This window comes from Pempheris klunzingeri, chromosome 13, assembly GCF_042242105.1.
Source record: "Pempheris klunzingeri isolate RE-2024b chromosome 13, fPemKlu1.hap1, whole genome shotgun sequence".
Taxonomy (NCBI): Eukaryota; Metazoa; Chordata; class Actinopteri; order Acropomatiformes; family Pempheridae; genus Pempheris; species Pempheris klunzingeri.
Window position 1 is genome coordinate 22,451,757 of NC_092024.1, and position 16,811 is coordinate 22,468,567.

The window sequence follows — 16,811 nt, forward strand, 5'->3', positions numbered from 1 at the left end:
TGCATGACATGTTAGCCCGGTGTTTTTATGCTGGCTAGCAGAGCACTTCATTGTACCAGTTAAGACTTGACTTCAGAATAATAGTAGCAGTCAACCCCAGCCGCTTTGCAGCTACATTACACCCATGCTAGCTAACGTTACCATGCACCTTAAACCACACTGTAAAATGTTAGCTATTAACCGAGGCGGGGTACGTTTCATTCCATTAATTACTCGCACACCATTAGTATTCGTCGGACTTGTCAGCTGCTTCCATTTCCGCGGCTTTTCTAGCCGGTGATGCGGTGGTTACGCGGCACAGCTAGCCACCCACTCATTGGGCATTCGCTGCATGCGGTGGAGCCTGCAGCCAGCCTCCTGCTTTCTCCATACCGCTTTGCCACAGACTGCAGCTAGCCGCCAGCTAGTCCCCCTCTTCAGGAGAGAGCCAAGTTAACATTGTCGTGGTAAGAGGTTTTCCGCCCGCCCAGTGGGTTTTTTTTGCTCGTGTGCATGGATGTGATCCGGAATGCAGCTGAATTAACCCCGTTTGCATTAGTTGTGATCAACGAATCGATCTGCATTTCATCCAGGCATTGGTACTCTTTTTACTGTCCAGATGTATTGTTGCTTCCGACTCTTGGATCCTCGCGTCGCTCGACTTTTTCGCAAAAACACCCAAAACTGCGCGGCTTGAACATTTCGTGACAGGTGCAGTTTTCTCTGTCGCCTCCAAGCTCTCTGTTCATGCTCCGCTGGAGCAACTGAGTGCCATTTTGTTAAATGTGTAACGTTATGCTCATAGGATTCACATCCCAGAATGCCATTTTACAAATTGCCAGAGTGAGGAGCCCCAGAAATTGACTGCATGATATTGTTGATATTTTTCCAGTGGAACCTGTGGAATAAGAAGTTCTGTGTGTTCCCTGTCCTGTAGCTCAGCGAGCCTGGAGGGGGTTAGATGGAATGGACAGCAAAGGTAGCTCCCTGCCTTCAATGCCTGAACCAGCCAACCCGATCAGCATGAAGCAGCCACCAGAGTCCCTCAGTGTTCGGAAAGGTGGGGGGGACATGAGCAGTGACCCTGCTCTACTAATGGACAAAGCTGCTGCCCAGCTGGCCGCCACACTACAAGACGGTGTCCTTCAGAAGATCCCTGGCCACAGTCACAACAACCACAGCCACGAGAGGCTCAAAGACCTCACCTCCCGGGTGCTGAATGGAGACCAAGACGCGCTGCCTAAGCTTTGTGCTCCGGAGCCACCTATGCTGAAGGGGGCCGAAGCCCCTGCGACGAACGGCACCCATCAACACAATTGCACTCCTCACACTGACCCTGAACTGAAGGTGACAATACCCCAGGTGGTGAAGCAGCCGCTCTTTGAGCCATGCTGCGCCAACGGGACCACTTTGGCCACAACCACCGAAGGTACTTTATCTGGATCAGAGGAGCGACAGGATGCGAAGAAAAGGAGGGGGAGACCTCACAAACCAAAATCTCAACCAAACCTCAGCTCCTCTGCCATCCCTGTGGAGCCACTTGACCACACAGATGCTGTAGATGGAACTGGAGCAGCTGATCAGGTTTTGCTTTTAAAAGATTCTTTCTAGCTATTTGCTTGTGGCCCGTGTATATTGCAATGTGCTTGGCTAATAATTAAACGTTAAGAATGTACGACCGTTATGCTGACAGATGGCATTTAGACTAAAGGACCATACGTATAAATGTGAACAGTACCAGCTCTCCTTCAAACAGTTTGATACACAGTGAATATTAATTTGATATATTGACATTCATTGGGGGAGGCAATGCCAATATGAAGAAAATAAGATTCTGCTTCGGCTTATTGCAAGTCTTTTAAACTAAAAGCACAGCTGCAGAGGGTTTGCCACAATTTATTGTACTTGTAAAATTTTCCGCTGATATTTACAGGTGTAAAATACTAGTAGTGATGCATGCGTGTCTGAAACAGTGTGCAGGAAAAGTAATTTATTTTAGGAAAGAAAAGGTGTCAGAATCATGATTCTGTTTTTGTCGATTGACTAACTGCTTCTCCGTTTTGTTCTCCAGCCTCGTCTCATCCCAGAGCTGACGGAGGAGGCTGCAGACAAGTCCTCTCTGCTGATCTGCTTCTCTGTTGGTGATCTGGTTTGGACCAAGGTGTCAGGATACCCCTGGTGGCCTTGCATGGTGACCACCGACCCCGAATTCAACAATCACTTCAAGCAGAAACAGAAAGGTGAGATACGGTCACTACTGCCTAACGTACATCTATTTAACTAAGTGATGTGTTGTGAAGTTCAACGCCAAACAACCACGATTTATTAAATATTTTAGTTAATGTTTATTCTCTCTTGTTTTTAGTATCCAACAGCAGGTGGTCAGGCCTCCTTTACCATGTGCAGTATTTTGGAGATGCCCCAGAGAGAGGCTACATCTTTGAGAAGAACATGGTGTCTTTCACCGGGGAGGATCAATACCAGGAGCTTAGCCAGGGCAACAAACAGCCAGCCTCCCGTGTAATCCACAAAAAGGTAAATCGGCTTCTTCTCTCATGCGACGCCTCTGCATATTGTCCTGTGGAGGATGTGGTGTTCTGTTGTTTAGAAAGACTTGGCTCAAAAACCTTGCAAAATTAAACAGTGCACTTCCTTAAAATGTTTTCTCTACAAGGTTCCCTCTCGTCATTAAATTTATAGTTGGAGAAGAAGTGTCGTCCAAATTTTATTTATTTAGAAATTTTGTGAACAAATGTGATGATTAGATGATTTTTCAGCTTTTTCCCCCCTGAGCCTGAAGCCCATTAGATGAGTATCCAGTCTAGTCACACTTTTATTCGGTTTTCAACTAAAATTAAAGGAATAATGACTTTGTGCAGGTTATTTTTTTTCCATGTTTATTATCAACTCTTCTGCACACAAGTATTTGTTTCTTATATCCCCAGTTCAGCACAAAGATTAAGCATCACTGCTGTGAAGTGTCTTTTCTAACATGTCATATGTCCCTTGGTGTTTTCTCTCTATGCCATGCAGACAGCTCCCTCTGTGCCCCGGAAGCTCCAGGCTCAGTGGAACATGGGAGTTATTCAGGCCAAGGAGGCCCTCAGCATGTCACTGGATGAGCGCATGGCGAACTTCGCATTTCTGTACGATGACGACGGGCCTCATCTGAACCCCCACATTCTGGAGAAGTTGAAGCCAGAACCAAGCAACATCGTGGACTGTGAAGCAGAGTCTAGGCTCAGCCCAGGCGTCCCCTCCCTGCTGGCGGGCCCTGCCGACGACCCCACAGCCGCCACTCAGGCCCAGGACAGCACTTCAACAACAGGGAAAAAGACACAAGCACCCAGAACAAAACTCAAATGGCAAAAAAGGGGGAAAATCCATTTAAATGACTTCCTGCCAGAAAATAAATTGATCGACACGGTTTCTTCCAAAGAAATGCTTCATCCGCAGCCAGACTCACAGGTTAGGATCTCTCACTAAAATATGCATCCTGATGGGAAGACTTGTGTTGTGCATCACTTTTAGTAGCTTACGTGCAAACCATTATGTTAATTGGTTCCTTTGGGAAGCTAAAATTAAACCGCAATTCTAAATCCTGTCTGAACTTACTAGTATTTTGAAGGGGAAATGGTTGTAAACGCTGATGGGCTAATGTTGTGGTCATTTTTTTTTAAAAAGATGGCTTCATTCAATACACATGGTTGTTTTCTTCGTAGGATCCCACCACTTCTGCACCAGATAGACAAGCTGAATCAGTCATACCTCAGAAGAAAAAGAGGCGACCTAAACAGGCTCAGTCTCCCACAAAGCCGGTGAGGAGAAGGAAAAAATCTGCAACGAGCAACCCTTCTGATCCCGTGAAGAAAAGAAAATCTAAGCTGGTTTCTTCAACAGACGATATTTCGGAGCCAGTCTCACATCCAGTTTCAGTTCCAGGTTGGTTGAAAATTGAAACCCGGGGTCGTAGAAATCTCGCCATTGCTGGTATGTGTTTACCAGAGCGTTGGAATCTCCTGCTTTTAATTGCCACATGTGGCTAGTAAAACAATTTACTGGTCAGACTGAGTGATAGATTCCACAATAAACCAAGCACGTCACTAAGAATTTCTCCTCTTGATTGTAAAGAGGGAACTTTTTTTGCTTGTTCTGAGACCAAAAACAAGTAAGCTGATTGTTCATGATGGCAGTTTATCCAAATTATTCTTCGTTGCTCTTAGATGTTGTCACATAACACCAAAATTTGTGTGAAGACACAATTTTAATGGCTGTTTTTTTGTGCTTCTTCTGTAACAGTAAAAGTTAAAAATCAACTAGCTAGAGCTGTATATTTTATTTAAACCTAGTGAGGTAATTTGCTCTTGGCTGGCAAAAGCCTTTTAAATGAATCATCAAGCCACTCCACAAGCTTCCTGACAATATTGTCCGCATTCCCTGTTTCATCTTTTTTTTGTCAGTCTGCCGTTAATAGTTAATCAGAAACTAATTTGGGTGTTTAACCTCTTAACTTTGTTGTTGTTTTTAGTCAAGGGTCAGCGGAAGAAGATCTCTAAAAGGCCACTAACAGACGCTGTGGCAGACAAGGGTCAGCAGCCTAAAAAGAGACGTAGAACAAACAAAGATCCTGAGAAACAGGTGAGGTTTCCATCTAGTGCAATGTCATTTAAGGTCCAAAACTGCACCTGTTCCTGCAAAATAATAGCTGGGATTGAGGAGAATTTTTTTTTTTTTTTTTTTATGCTTTGACCTACAAAAGCACTTTGTAATTATAACCTTGATTTTCTTATTCATCTTGTTCACTTGTCTCCTCAGGCCTCAGCTTCAGAAGGAACAGAGAAAAAGCAGAGAAGAAGGAAGAAAACCGACAAAGACGTAAAAGAAACCAAGAAGCGACCGATGGCGTCAAAAGCCCTCCTCACTGGTAAGCCATCGTTTTAGTCTGCAGTGAAGGGCAACAATGCCGGCCTTTTCTTTTTCATTCACATTTAATTTTCTCGTTCTCGACCCTTCAACATCTTTTGTGTTTCGGTATGGATCTGCAGTACCTGGTTATCATTGTCCAAACCCTTTTTTTTTCCCCCACAGAAGACCAAGAGGCAGAGAAACCAAAGCGTAGGAGGAAAAGGAAACAGGATGGAGAGAACCAGGCTGCACTGTCCAAGGCAAAGAAGAGGCGGTCTTCCCCGTGTCCTGATCCTGAGGTGAGAGGGAGTAGACTCAAATCAGTCTGAGACTCACTGGAGAACCGAGGAAAGTTGTTAAGTGCTCAAGAGCCAGAAATCCATCCATCCATTTCATTAATGGGAATGGTACAAGTCGCATTCAAGAAATATTTGAGACATTTATTTTTAGATTATAAAGTATAGAAGACACTGGACAGCTTTATGAAGCTCGCTGCCCCATTTTCCACTTCATGAGCATGCTGACAGTGATTAATAACTTTCGTTCAGCGGTCAGGTCTGTAGGAAATAACTGGGACTTCAGGGGGTTGGTAACCATGCTGCAGACAGTATGAATGTATGGTCGTTGTCTCATTCATTCAAAGTTTGCCACACGTTGTTTGCTGCAGGGCTCTGGCAGTGAAGGACGCCCTGATTCTCCGAGTGACAGCTTAGACGGGACAAAGAAGGGCGAACGCAAGAAAGAGTTTGTCTGCCAGGTAGGTCTTTTAATTTGAATTGGAACAACAAACCCTTTATTTAAATATATGATATTACTTGGGGGGGGGAAATGCAACTTTACCCTGATGTACTTGTATTTAGGAACGAGTAAAGAGTTTCTGAAATAGTAAAAGATCAGAATATGACATGAAAAACTGCATATGTTTTATCAGTGTATTGACTGTTTTTGTTTTTTCTCCCCCCCCTGTAGTCGTGTGAGCAGGCCGGTGAGGACCTGGTCCCCTGCGAAGGCCAGTGCTTTGGGATGTTTCACCTCCACTGTCTGGGTGAATCGTTCAAACCTGAAGATAAGCTGCAGTGTCAGGAGTGCAGCACAGGTGAGAAGCCGAAGCAGTTTGTCCAGGAAACGGTGATTGGTCACTTATTTTACGTTGCAACTGACCTCTTGCTGCACTTCTTCACTTTAACCCAACAGAAGCCACTTTAGTGGACATTTTTACCACAAAAGTCATCGACAGGGTTCGTACACAGTGTTAAAAGTTTGGAAAATGCTTGATTTCCACTGTCATGCTTTCAAGGTTTGGAAAAGGCTTGAATTTGAATATACTCTTTGAAAAGTGCTTGATTTTCAACGTAATCTGGCGTTTTCATTTACTTTATTTAAAATAAATAAAGTGACAAACACATTGGTTTCTGTAGCTTTTAGAGGAATGTGTCAATGAAGGCTTTGTAAATCTGGAAGTTTTGGGGGGGAGGGGAGGGTTTGGTACCTTTTTAAATGCTTAAAAGTGCTTGAATTTTCCTCTTAAATCTGATAAATAAAGGGCCTTTAGTCATGAATGAGTCAATTAGTCTTTCTCACCAATTTGTGAATGATTTGATCAATGAAAAATGTAAAAATGTTTCTCAATTTTGTTTTTGACAAATGTCAAAACCACAAAGTTGATTATATGTAACTATAGATTTTATTAATATGAAATTGATAGAAGCAGTTTCTACTTTTAATCTTAGAAGCTGTTACCAGTTAATTTTTGGTCGTTTTTTTACCTTGATAAATTGTGATTCAAACTTTTTTTGTGATTGTGGAAAAGATAACAGCATTTTATTATGAGGTATACCCTGATGTCTACCTTTAGTGAGTGCATCCAGTGCTTTGTTAGTGTGAAAGAGTGAGAGTTTGTAGTAGTTCTGTCATTAAGGTTTTTCTGATACCAGTAGTAATGTTCGGAGTGCGTTCGTAATGATTTCTGTTAAACATTTTCCCCATTTTTCCTCTCAGGAATACACGCGTGTTTCCACTGTAAGCAGTCGGAGGGCGCCGTGCGTCGCTGCCACGTCCCACACTGCGGCAAGTTTTACCACGAGGCGTGCATCCGTCTCAACCCCCTCACTGTGTTCGACAACAAGGGCTTCCGCTGTCCGCTCCACGCCTGCCTGAGCTGCCACTACGGCTGCCGCACCAAGCAGAAGTCCACCAAAGGTGAGGCTCTGCTGTTGTGATTACATTTAGGGGGGCTTTTTAGTCCTGGTCTCAGTAAAGAATCAAATCCACTAGTTACTTATTTTCTGTTCACTCTATGTAGGCAGTTGCACTTTTAATTGTTCATTTCTGGCCTGCTGAACTTTGAATCAACAGATGGAATTTTATTGTGGCTTTTTTAAAGTTGTGTGGGAAGGAGATTTCTGAGTCAACTGTCCATTTTATTAACTGTGAAGGAAACGCATCATCGTCCTTATCAGCCATTAACACCAAGACATTTGGAGAGTTTCAGAATAGTGTAAAAAAGGCAGGAGGTTATTCTTCTCTGCCCGACTTAAGCCTGGAGGGGGTTTTGTGTGCGTGTATGTTTCTGCTGTTAATTTCAAATACCACATTTGGTGCACATTTACGCCGGTATGTTGAATAACCTCCCTGGTTGTAGTGATAAACGGATTCTGAAAAACTTACCATATTGACTGTTTTCTACCATCACTGGCCGCTTCAGTTTCAAACCACAGAGCAAAAGGCCTGTCCAGCAGTCAGCTAGGCTAAGCTATGTCTGTTGCAGGCCACATTTTGGACTTTGTCGTGGCTCAAAAACTGACATCCATGGAAAAGTTGGTCTCATTTTGAACCAACGCATCTACAGATTGATTCATTCCCCAAAAATTTTCAAATTACACACGATACGACATGAATAAATCCCCACAGTAAGTGAGCTGCTACGTTGGAGTCTATTCCCCCATCAGATAGTGTTTCTCATAGCGGTGCCCTCCTCACTTTACTGAGTGCACTTTTTTGTTTGTTTTGATCATCACAGTTTACAAGCATTAAGTTTAAAGGTAAAACCCTGTCTGAAGGAATATGAATGTACTGTGGTTTATTTTTATTACTGTGCTTTCCCAAATACAACAACATGACTCTTTCTACAGGAGACATTCTTGGGATTTTAAATCTATCCGGCGTCTCGCTCTCTTTCCGTACTGTAGGTAGGTTGATGCGTTGCCTGCGCTGCCCCGTCGCTTACCACATTGGTGACCTGTGCGTGGCAGCGGGCAGTGAGATGATCACCAACACCGCCATCATCTGCACCAACCATTTCAACGCCAAGAAGGGCTACAGCCACCACAGTCATGTCAACGTCAGCTGGTGCTTCGTCTGCTCCAAAGGTTTGTCGCTTCTCCTCTCTTACCAACAAGGAGCCCTGTAACCCCAATATTAAGGATCTTTTGTGGTGTTTGGTGCCTCTCCTGCACTTGTGTTAATCTAAAAATGCTTTTCTCTTCTTCATTTTCCTCTTTGTATCTCTTTCATTCCCATCTTCAGGGAATTGAGATCATAACCACACTTGTTAGCTTTGCACAAGGACCACTGTGAGGAAAAATTACACGTCTTCACAGGGTTTCACACAGGAAATTGTTGAGCAGAGGAGATAAGCGATCCTGATGCACCTTGGCTCGTTGTCAGTTTAGTTTGGAGATGACGGCAAATTACAACACTAAACTTTGTTGAATTGCTCCTCAGCTCTTTTTCCCCTGAATGTCGGTGTTTATGTAAGTGTATTTCTTAGCAGAGGTGGTCTTTATTCCAGGCCCATAGTGGCCACCACATATGCTGATGCTATGCTGAAGTTTAAAAGGTTGTAGGTTTTCCAAATGTTCTTCTGTAGCAACAAAGTGTAATCTGAATATTATTAATCATCACTGTAAAGGGGAAGAAGGAAATCATTTTGGCCTGCACTGCACTGCGGCTGGAGTGGAGCTGTTAATCACACAAACTGCTGCTACTGAAAATCAGAGGAAATGCTGAACGGTAGCAGTTCCTGAGCATCAGTTTTCAGTTGAAATTAGCGAGTTTTGCTGAGACAGCTGTAACAGAATGTGGGAGTTAGCTGAACTTGTGGAAGATGATACTGAAACCAAGCCAGTTGTCGAAGCTCTGACTGGAAAAGGTTTGATGGTGAATAATGTAGCTGTTAATGATCAAAATTTGATTAACTTTATCCCTCCATCCATCCATCCACCCATTCATTCATCATCTATACTGCTTATCCGTAAGGGTGCGGGGGGGCTGGAGCCAATCCCAGCTGACATTGGGCACATTCACACTCACAGGCAATTTAGAGTCACCATTTAATCTACATGTCTGTGGACTGTGGGAGGAAGCCGGTGTACACGGGGAGAACATGCAAACTCCACACAGAAAGGTTCAAGGTTCAAACCTCCAAGCTGTCGGCCAGCAGATTCAAACCTGCACCGCCATGTTGCCCTGATTTAAGAGTTTTGCCGTGTGGAAAAGTCCTCCTCCAGTATCCACTCAGCGTTAGAACCAATACACACACAGAACAACAGTGTGGGTTTATTAGCGAGTGGCCACACAACAGTTTTATGGCTTCTAGTCAGACTACACATTTGCGTTTTATTGCACTTGTTTTTTCTCGCCCTTGTGACTCGGCTGTAATTAGGGTTAATTGCTCCACATGTCTAAAATGCCTCTCGGCTTTAATTAGATTTGTTTTTTTGTTGTTGTTTCAGGAGGGCAGCTGCTGTGCTGTGAATCCTGTCCAGCAGCTTTTCACCCCGACTGCCTGAACATAGCAATGCCTGATGGGAGCTGGTTCTGCAACGACTGCCGGGCCGGAAAGAAGCCCAAATACAGAGACATCATCTGGGTCAAACTGGGAACATACAGGTGAGAGAAGCTGACGTTGTGTGGTCCTTGGTATTCGGTAAATGCTGAATAAACAACTCATACCTGCGTCTGCCTTCCTTCCTTCCTCAGATGGTGGCCCGCTGAGATCCACCACCCCAGAAACATCCCGACAAACATCCAGCACCTTCGGCATGAGATCGGAGAGTTTCCGGTCTTCTTCTTCGGCTCCAAAGACTATTTCTGGACCCACCAGGGCCGAGTGTTTCCGTACATGGAGGGAGACCGGGGCAGCAAGCACCAGAGGACCGGCATCGGCAAAGTGTTCAAGAATGGTGAAGATCTAGACTACCTCCTAGAAATACACGCTTTAATGACTCCGTTATTGATTAAAAGTTGTATCAAAACACAACGGCTACACTTCATTACAGTAAATGTGTTTGTTTTAGTTTATCTTGAGATTCAGAAAAAGTTTAAAATAATTTATGTACTCTTAAGGGGAGCTTTTTGAACCAAGCTACACAAACCTTCATGCAAATTTAGAATTGCTGAGAACAATCTCTAAAAAGTGTTCAGATTTAAATATTGAAGAGTAGTTTTGAAAATTGTGCGCAAGTTTGTGAAATAAAACAAAATAACACAAATATATAATTACAGTAATATTAACAGGCAGACTGTTACTTAAAGACATCATCTTAATCTTAATGTTCAGATGAACGTTTTCCACAGATGAGATGAATTGTAATGACTGTTGTTGTGTTTCATCAGCTCTGTTGGAGGCGGAGGCTCGATTCAAGGAGATAAAAATGAAACGAGAGGCCAAGGAAGCACAAGAGAACAGTCGAAAACCGCCCCCATATAAATTTATCAAGGTATGAAATCTCTTTTTGCTTTTCTCCCTCTGCTCAAAGGCATTTTTAAAGATACAAACCCAATACTCCAGTTAGTACACTTGAAGAAATGTAAACTTTGAGCTCCTTTCAGTTTTATCCCTTCCAGAATAAATGTATAGCATAATGTTTGAAGCGTTATTTTGTTATCGATGATTACATTTCATTCTTTTCTCCTCCTGTCAGGTTAACAAACCCTACGGTAAGGTTCAGGTCTACACCGCAGACATCTCTGAGATCCCAAAATGCAACTGCAAGCCGACGGACGAGAGGCCGTGCGGGTTCGAGTCCGAGTGTCTGAACCGCATGCTGCAGTACGAGTGCCACCCTCAGGTGTGTCCCAGCGGGGAGCGCTGCTGCAACCAGGACTTCACCAAACGTCTCTACCCGGAAACCAAGATCATAAAGACGCCCGGCAAAGGCTGGGGCCTGGTTGCTCTCCGGGACATTAAGAAGGTGAGCAGAGATGATCCACCAACACCTCAGACACACTTCACTTCAATGGGGTGAATCTTGTGTTCCTGGTACTATTTACATCATCTTGTAAAGCTGAAAACGTTGCTGTTTTATGTTGTGACAGTCATCAGGGTAGAGACGGACTGAAAGATGTAGTAAAACCTTCTTGTCAACTATAAAACACAACTAAAATGTCTTAAGTCTTTATGAGTAATAATGTCTGTCTTGTTTTTGTATGAATCTGAGTTTTAGTCTCTTGAAATGACAAATCGGCCGAGCTGATGTAAGATGATTGCAGATAAATGACAGGAAAAGCCAAAGACATGTTTTGAATATGTGTAATTTGTCCAACAAAGAATAGTTTATTTCAAAAAAAATATTTAATTTGTCATGTATTGTGTGTGCCTTTTGGCCGCTCATCAGACACATCTATTTATATATTTTCCCTATTTAAGTGTAACCAGTTTTAACTTTGACATTCAAGGGTTGTTTTCTGTTAATCAGTGTCAAAAACACCAATTTCAAAACATCCAAGCAGTGTGAGTATTTTTTATTTTTTTTATGGGCTCTGTGGCCAAAATGCCTCCAGTTTAAAAATACCTGGATAGTCGGGAAATCCTGCGAATCTGTTTGGGACATTTCAAGTGTGGGGACGCCGCTGGTGTCAGGTCTGACGTGACGTTTCTCAAACAGGGCGAGTTCGTGAACGAGTACATCGGAGAGCTGATAGACGAGGAGGAGTGCAGGGCGAGGATCAAGTACGCCCAGGAAAACAACATCACTGACTTCTACATGCTCACCATTGACAAGGTCGGTACCAGGCGCTGCTACCGAAGCACTTCCTGCTCCGCAGTGTGTCGGGGTGCTGTGCTCTTAGCAGCAGTGCCATTTCTACTGGGAGCCAGAGAAATGCTGTGGTATTGCATTGGGAATGTTGCATAACAGCCGAGTGTGACATTACAACGGTCAATACTACAAAATGCAACCTGAGCTGCAGCCCTGCCTCCTTTAAATACATCTGTTAAAACTAATAATACAGATGATATAATAAAATACAATACAAAACGCTGTGGGAGTAAAACTGACAAACTATAAAAGAAGATGCAACAAACCACTTACTCAGATCGTCTTCATCGTTTTTTAAGGACCGGATCATCGACGCTGGTCCGAAGGGAAACTACTCTCGCTTCATGAACCACAGCTGCCAGCCCAACTGTGAGACGCAGAAGTGGACGGTGAACGGCGACACGAGGGTCGGCCTGTTCGCCGTCTGTGACATCCCAGCAGGTGAGACGAGTTGTAAACGAGAGCGGTCTGAGGAGGATACTTGATCTTTTCAGCCAAGTCACACCTGCTCTTTGAGTGGAGTTTTCTTTCCCTAAATATGCGGGTGTGCTTTGTTTTACAGGGACAGAGTTGACCTTTAATTACAACCTGGACTGCCTCGGGAACGAGAAGACCGTGTGTCGCTGCGGCGCTCCCAACTGCAGCGGCTTTCTTGGCGATCGACCGAAGGTGAGCGTCACTCAGGTCAAGTTGAGAGTTGAAGGTTGCAGGTTCAGAGAAAGTGGGTGTGCTGAAAATGTGGATTACAGCCCCATCACAGATTAACTGGCATGTTTTAGTTAAAACAGTGATGTTTTGACTGAAATCATTATTTTAATTTAGTTGTGATGAAGCTCAAAACATCAAAACATGAAAAACTGCAATACATTATTACAAACTAGCGAAGTTCCCAGCAACTAATTTCACTGATTTACCTGAAATTTAAATCTGGTCGACTAGTCTAAACTTGATTTTCAAGTTACGGTATCTTTTCAGTCTGAGGAGGATCACAGCATCTTTTGGTAGCTGCGGTGTTATGCTAGTGTGCTGATGTCCGCATGCCTGCGCTGAATGTAATTACACATTGCTCTGGTCGAGTGCCATTTTACTGACACGACATACAAGCTAGTTTTCATTTTCTACATTAAAATGCTGCCAGATCGTGTTGATGTCACCTTTATCACCTTTGTCCTGCTTTCAGTTTCCATCTAACACGACAGCGAATATGTCTTTGTCTTTATTTAGTCAAATGTACTCATGGCACAATTCCAACACGTATCAGTTATTCTGGTTTAGGCACTTGCATAACTTTTCAGCTGAGGCGGTACAGATTTTAGGGACAAGAAACATTTGAAGATTCTCAGAAATGACGTGACAATAAGCACAAACACCAGCGTAGGCACAGGTGAGTCCAAACGGTTCCAGCCAGCACTGATCAGTTTTATCCCGACCTGGCGTCTCCTCCGCAGAACTCCAACGGCCAAACGGCAGAGCCAAAAGGGAAGCGGTTGAAGAGAAAGTATAAGAGAAAGAAAGCTGAGGGGAAGAAGAAGTCTGAGGACGAGTGTTTCCGCTGCGGTGACGGAGGTCAGCTGGTGCTCTGCGACAAGAAGACGTGCACCAAAGCCTATCACCTGTCCTGCCTGAACCTCACCAAGAGACCCTTTGGTAAGAAACAGCTGGCAGAGCTTTACTTCTTCTTTTTCTTACAGACAATAATAATTTAAAAAAGATTTTACAAGTTGTCTTTTTACTGCTACCCCCACCCCACTTTGGTTTGATGTTTTTTTTATTTCACCGTTATGATTTCTGACTTCAGATCAGCTGTTTTCTAAACTTTGTGTCCTCATCGTCCGTCCTCGCTCCCCGCAGGCCGCTGGGACTGCCCCTGGCACCACTGCGACGTCTGCGGGAAAAACTCCGAGGCCTTCTGCCAGCTCTGCCCCAACTCCTTCTGCAAGGCTCACCAGGAGGGGGCGCTGCGTCCCTGGCCTCCCACGGGACAGCTGTGCTGCCTGGAGCACGACGAGCTGGAGGGAACCGACAACCAGGACCAGGGCGTCGGCTCCGAGACGACCGCCACTACTGCCGCCATCGCCGGCCGTCCCCCCAAAGGCCCCAGGAAGGCAGAGGGAGCAGAGGCCAAAACAAAAGGCTCCAAGAGGAAAGCGGCAGAGGCCTGAAGTGACCTCTGACCCCCCCCCCCCCCCCGTCAGAGAGCCACAAGACCAAACTAGACTCTGACTCCTGCTTCCCCGTTCACGAACAAACACGAACCCCCGCGTAATAACGTCTTCACGATCACGAGAACCAAGGCACTGTACATCTTCGTCATCAGGGAACGCCGCTGATCTCTCACGTGCTCGGCAACAGCCTCGAACTAACTGCTCAGACATGTCGTATTTTTATTTTTTTAACATTTTCAGGTTTATGTTCACTTGTCTGCACTGAGCCGAACCATCTGTGGTAAAGCACAAAGCAGCGGAGCGGCTAGTGGATCCTAACTCTCATTCTTCCACCAACCAAACTGCCTTTTTTTGTTTGTTTTTTTTTTTGTTTTTAAAAGTTGTTGTTTTTATTATTTTTTCACATTTAGAATAACAAAGGAAACCAGGCGGTTTCTGCAGAGAAAAAACTGAACCATCCAGAAGTAAAACTGAGCGGCAGCAGCGTCGCCGCCTGCTAACTTGAATCTCAGTGGCCCCCGTCACTCCACACGGATGATCTTGAACAGCAGAGTTTTATAGTTATATCTATATATGTGTATATCAGAGACCAAAATTATCATTACTGGAATAGTGCAAGACGTCAAACAGGTTGCCAAATGGATTGTCTTTATTTTTATATATAGTGTATATATGTCAGATGTACTATCGAACACCAAGACACTATGGATAGGCCTCAGACCACCTCTTTACTCCTATTTCGTAGCCATAGGTTACATTTAACTGTAGACACTTGTTTGCTAATTCACAACCTGTTATTTTGTTTTAGCTCTGTTTTACTGTGTAGATCTTTCTTCCCATTAGCGTGCTGACCGACGGCGCCACGGACCGTTTCTCCACCTGTCTGTCCAGAGAGCGAGGGATCACTGAGAGCGCGCTAAAGCTGCCACCTGATGGAAAAACACTACTGGGAGGTTTACTAAATACGATAAATGAAGGAACGCGTACGATTTTTCTGAGCTTTCTTCGTGGAGTTTTGAGTCCTAACTTTAAGGTGCTATTTGTTTTTCCACTGAAGTGTCTGAGGAACTAAGGTTTTTATGTAGAAACATGCACACATCATGCTGAGTCAAGTTCTTTTCTTTTTTTAAGGTGTCCCAGTGGCGCCGGCCGGGTTTTTTTATTGATGATAAATTCACCAAGTAGTTAATCCGTTGCTGAGGTTTTGAAAGAAAGACCAAGACTTTTTTTAATCCTCAGGAGGTTTTTAGTCTCAAACTGCATCCTGCTTGTTGGTAAAGTAACACAGGCTACACTGGCTAACACCTTGTCACTCCAGTTCTGGTTATTTCTTTTAATATATATATATATTTGTACTTGACATGAAGCATTACATGGAGGGTTTAAAAACTGCTGAGTACGGTGGCCATTTTAGGACACGTCGGGCTCAGCTCTGTGCCATCAGACGTCATGACTGCACCTCTTAACCCTCGGCTGCAGCTAACGTGTGACGCTAAATGACGACTGCAGTCACTGGAATGACAGATTTTCCACTTTAAATACCGCTTGTCATCCAGTATTCAAGCCAACGTGACAGTAAACACAAGTTTAATAGAGTTAAAACAATTAAAAGTCAACTAATGGTGGTGGTAATATTTTTATTTAATTCTAAGATTGTTTTTTTTTACATTCCCTGTTTCCTTTTAGTTTGCAGAGGTTTTTTTCCCTTATTTGAACATAAACTCATTATCTTTGTTTTGGTGGGACAAAACAGATAATTGTGAAAAATGCCCAACACAGGTTCCCCAGTCATCAGAGATTAAAAGACCAAACACTTAAACGATTGGAAACATCTGCAGATCGATCAGTAGTGGAAATTAGTTGAGTTCTTGTGATATATTGCCGATACGCTGCCTTTTTATTTAGCAGCTCTGCACTGTTACAGCCACCCAGTCTGGTCCAATCATTTCTACTGCAGAGAAATCCTGGGATCAACACGGGATCCTTTTATTTTCCAACCTTTAGATATTTCAGTTATAAACCAAATGTGGGAGAAATGTGTCGCTGCACTAAAGAATCTTAATTTAAAGACTAACTCCGGTATTTTTAAACCAGGGCCCCCCTTTTTTTTTTTTTTTTGCCATAAATTGGGTTTGAAATGGCCGTTAGGTGCAGAAAGTGTAGAAATTGGTCCAGTAGATCACCTCACCAATCAAATTACAGCTTCGTTTGTTATTCTAAGTGTGTGACAGCATCATGGAAAGGATCCCTACAGAGAGAGACCTGGAAGATCCTTCTGGTTTAACCACAAACAGCCGTTGTATCGCTCTCTGCACACACACCAGACTCCATTCACTAAAACAGGGATTTTACATAACAGAACACGGGAGCTGCCTTGATCAGTTAGATAGTTTGTGTTGTTGTGTGACTTCGGCACTTTAACACGATAAATTCAGACCCAAACAAACCTTTAAAAACACCAAAGTCACGTGTTCTGCAGCAAAATGACTGGTTTCTATTGGACCTGGGTTTAAAAATACCGGAGTTATCCTTTAACATCTTAAGGATACACGGCGTTCACTGTACAGTCTGAAATGTCCTAAAATGGCCACCGTACTGGGAGCTTTGTTCAGATGCTTTGTTCTGGTGAAAAGATGCATGTTTGGTTAAGCCAAAAAAAGTTAAAGTAACTGATTTATTTTCATTTTTTTGAACAGAAGTTGGACAAACTCAACATTTTGTC

The 16,811-nt window shown here is 43.6% G+C and overlaps 1 protein-coding gene across 1 annotated transcript; it reads left to right on the top strand.

The window, feature by feature from the left end:
• The first annotated feature begins 945 nt into the window (after window positions 1-945).
• On the top strand, window positions 946-14,086 carry nsd2 (nuclear receptor binding SET domain protein 2). The gene is made up of 21 exons (XM_070842620.1): window positions 946-1,563; window positions 2,051-2,219; window positions 2,345-2,514; window positions 3,013-3,447; window positions 3,702-3,921; window positions 4,508-4,617; window positions 4,795-4,903; window positions 5,068-5,183; window positions 5,552-5,641; window positions 5,854-5,980; window positions 6,883-7,083; window positions 8,073-8,252; window positions 9,618-9,774; window positions 9,865-10,067; window positions 10,501-10,604; window positions 10,809-11,078; window positions 11,772-11,888; window positions 12,224-12,365; window positions 12,487-12,593; window positions 13,373-13,571; window positions 13,776-14,086. Exons 1-21 carry the CDS (start codon window positions 946-948, stop codon window positions 14,084-14,086), a joined length of 4,155 nt encoding a protein of 1,384 aa, XP_070698721.1.
• Window positions 14,087-16,811: the final 2,725 nt, after the last annotated feature.

What these genes read in the sequence shown, in the direction of transcription:
- nsd2 (XM_070842620.1), top strand. Translation starts at nt 946, where the DNA reads ATGGACAGCAAAGGTAGCTCCCTGCCTTCAATGCCTGAACCAGCCAAC. An exon ending in ACATGCTCACCATTGACAAG is followed by an intron (nt 11,889 to 12,223) that starts GTCGGTACCAGG and finishes TCGTTTTTTAAG; the next exon opens with GACCGGATCATCGACGCTGG. An exon ending in TTCTTGGCGATCGACCGAAG is followed by an intron (nt 12,594 to 13,372) that starts GTGAGCGTCACT and finishes TCTCCTCCGCAG; the next exon opens with AACTCCAACGGCCAAACGGC.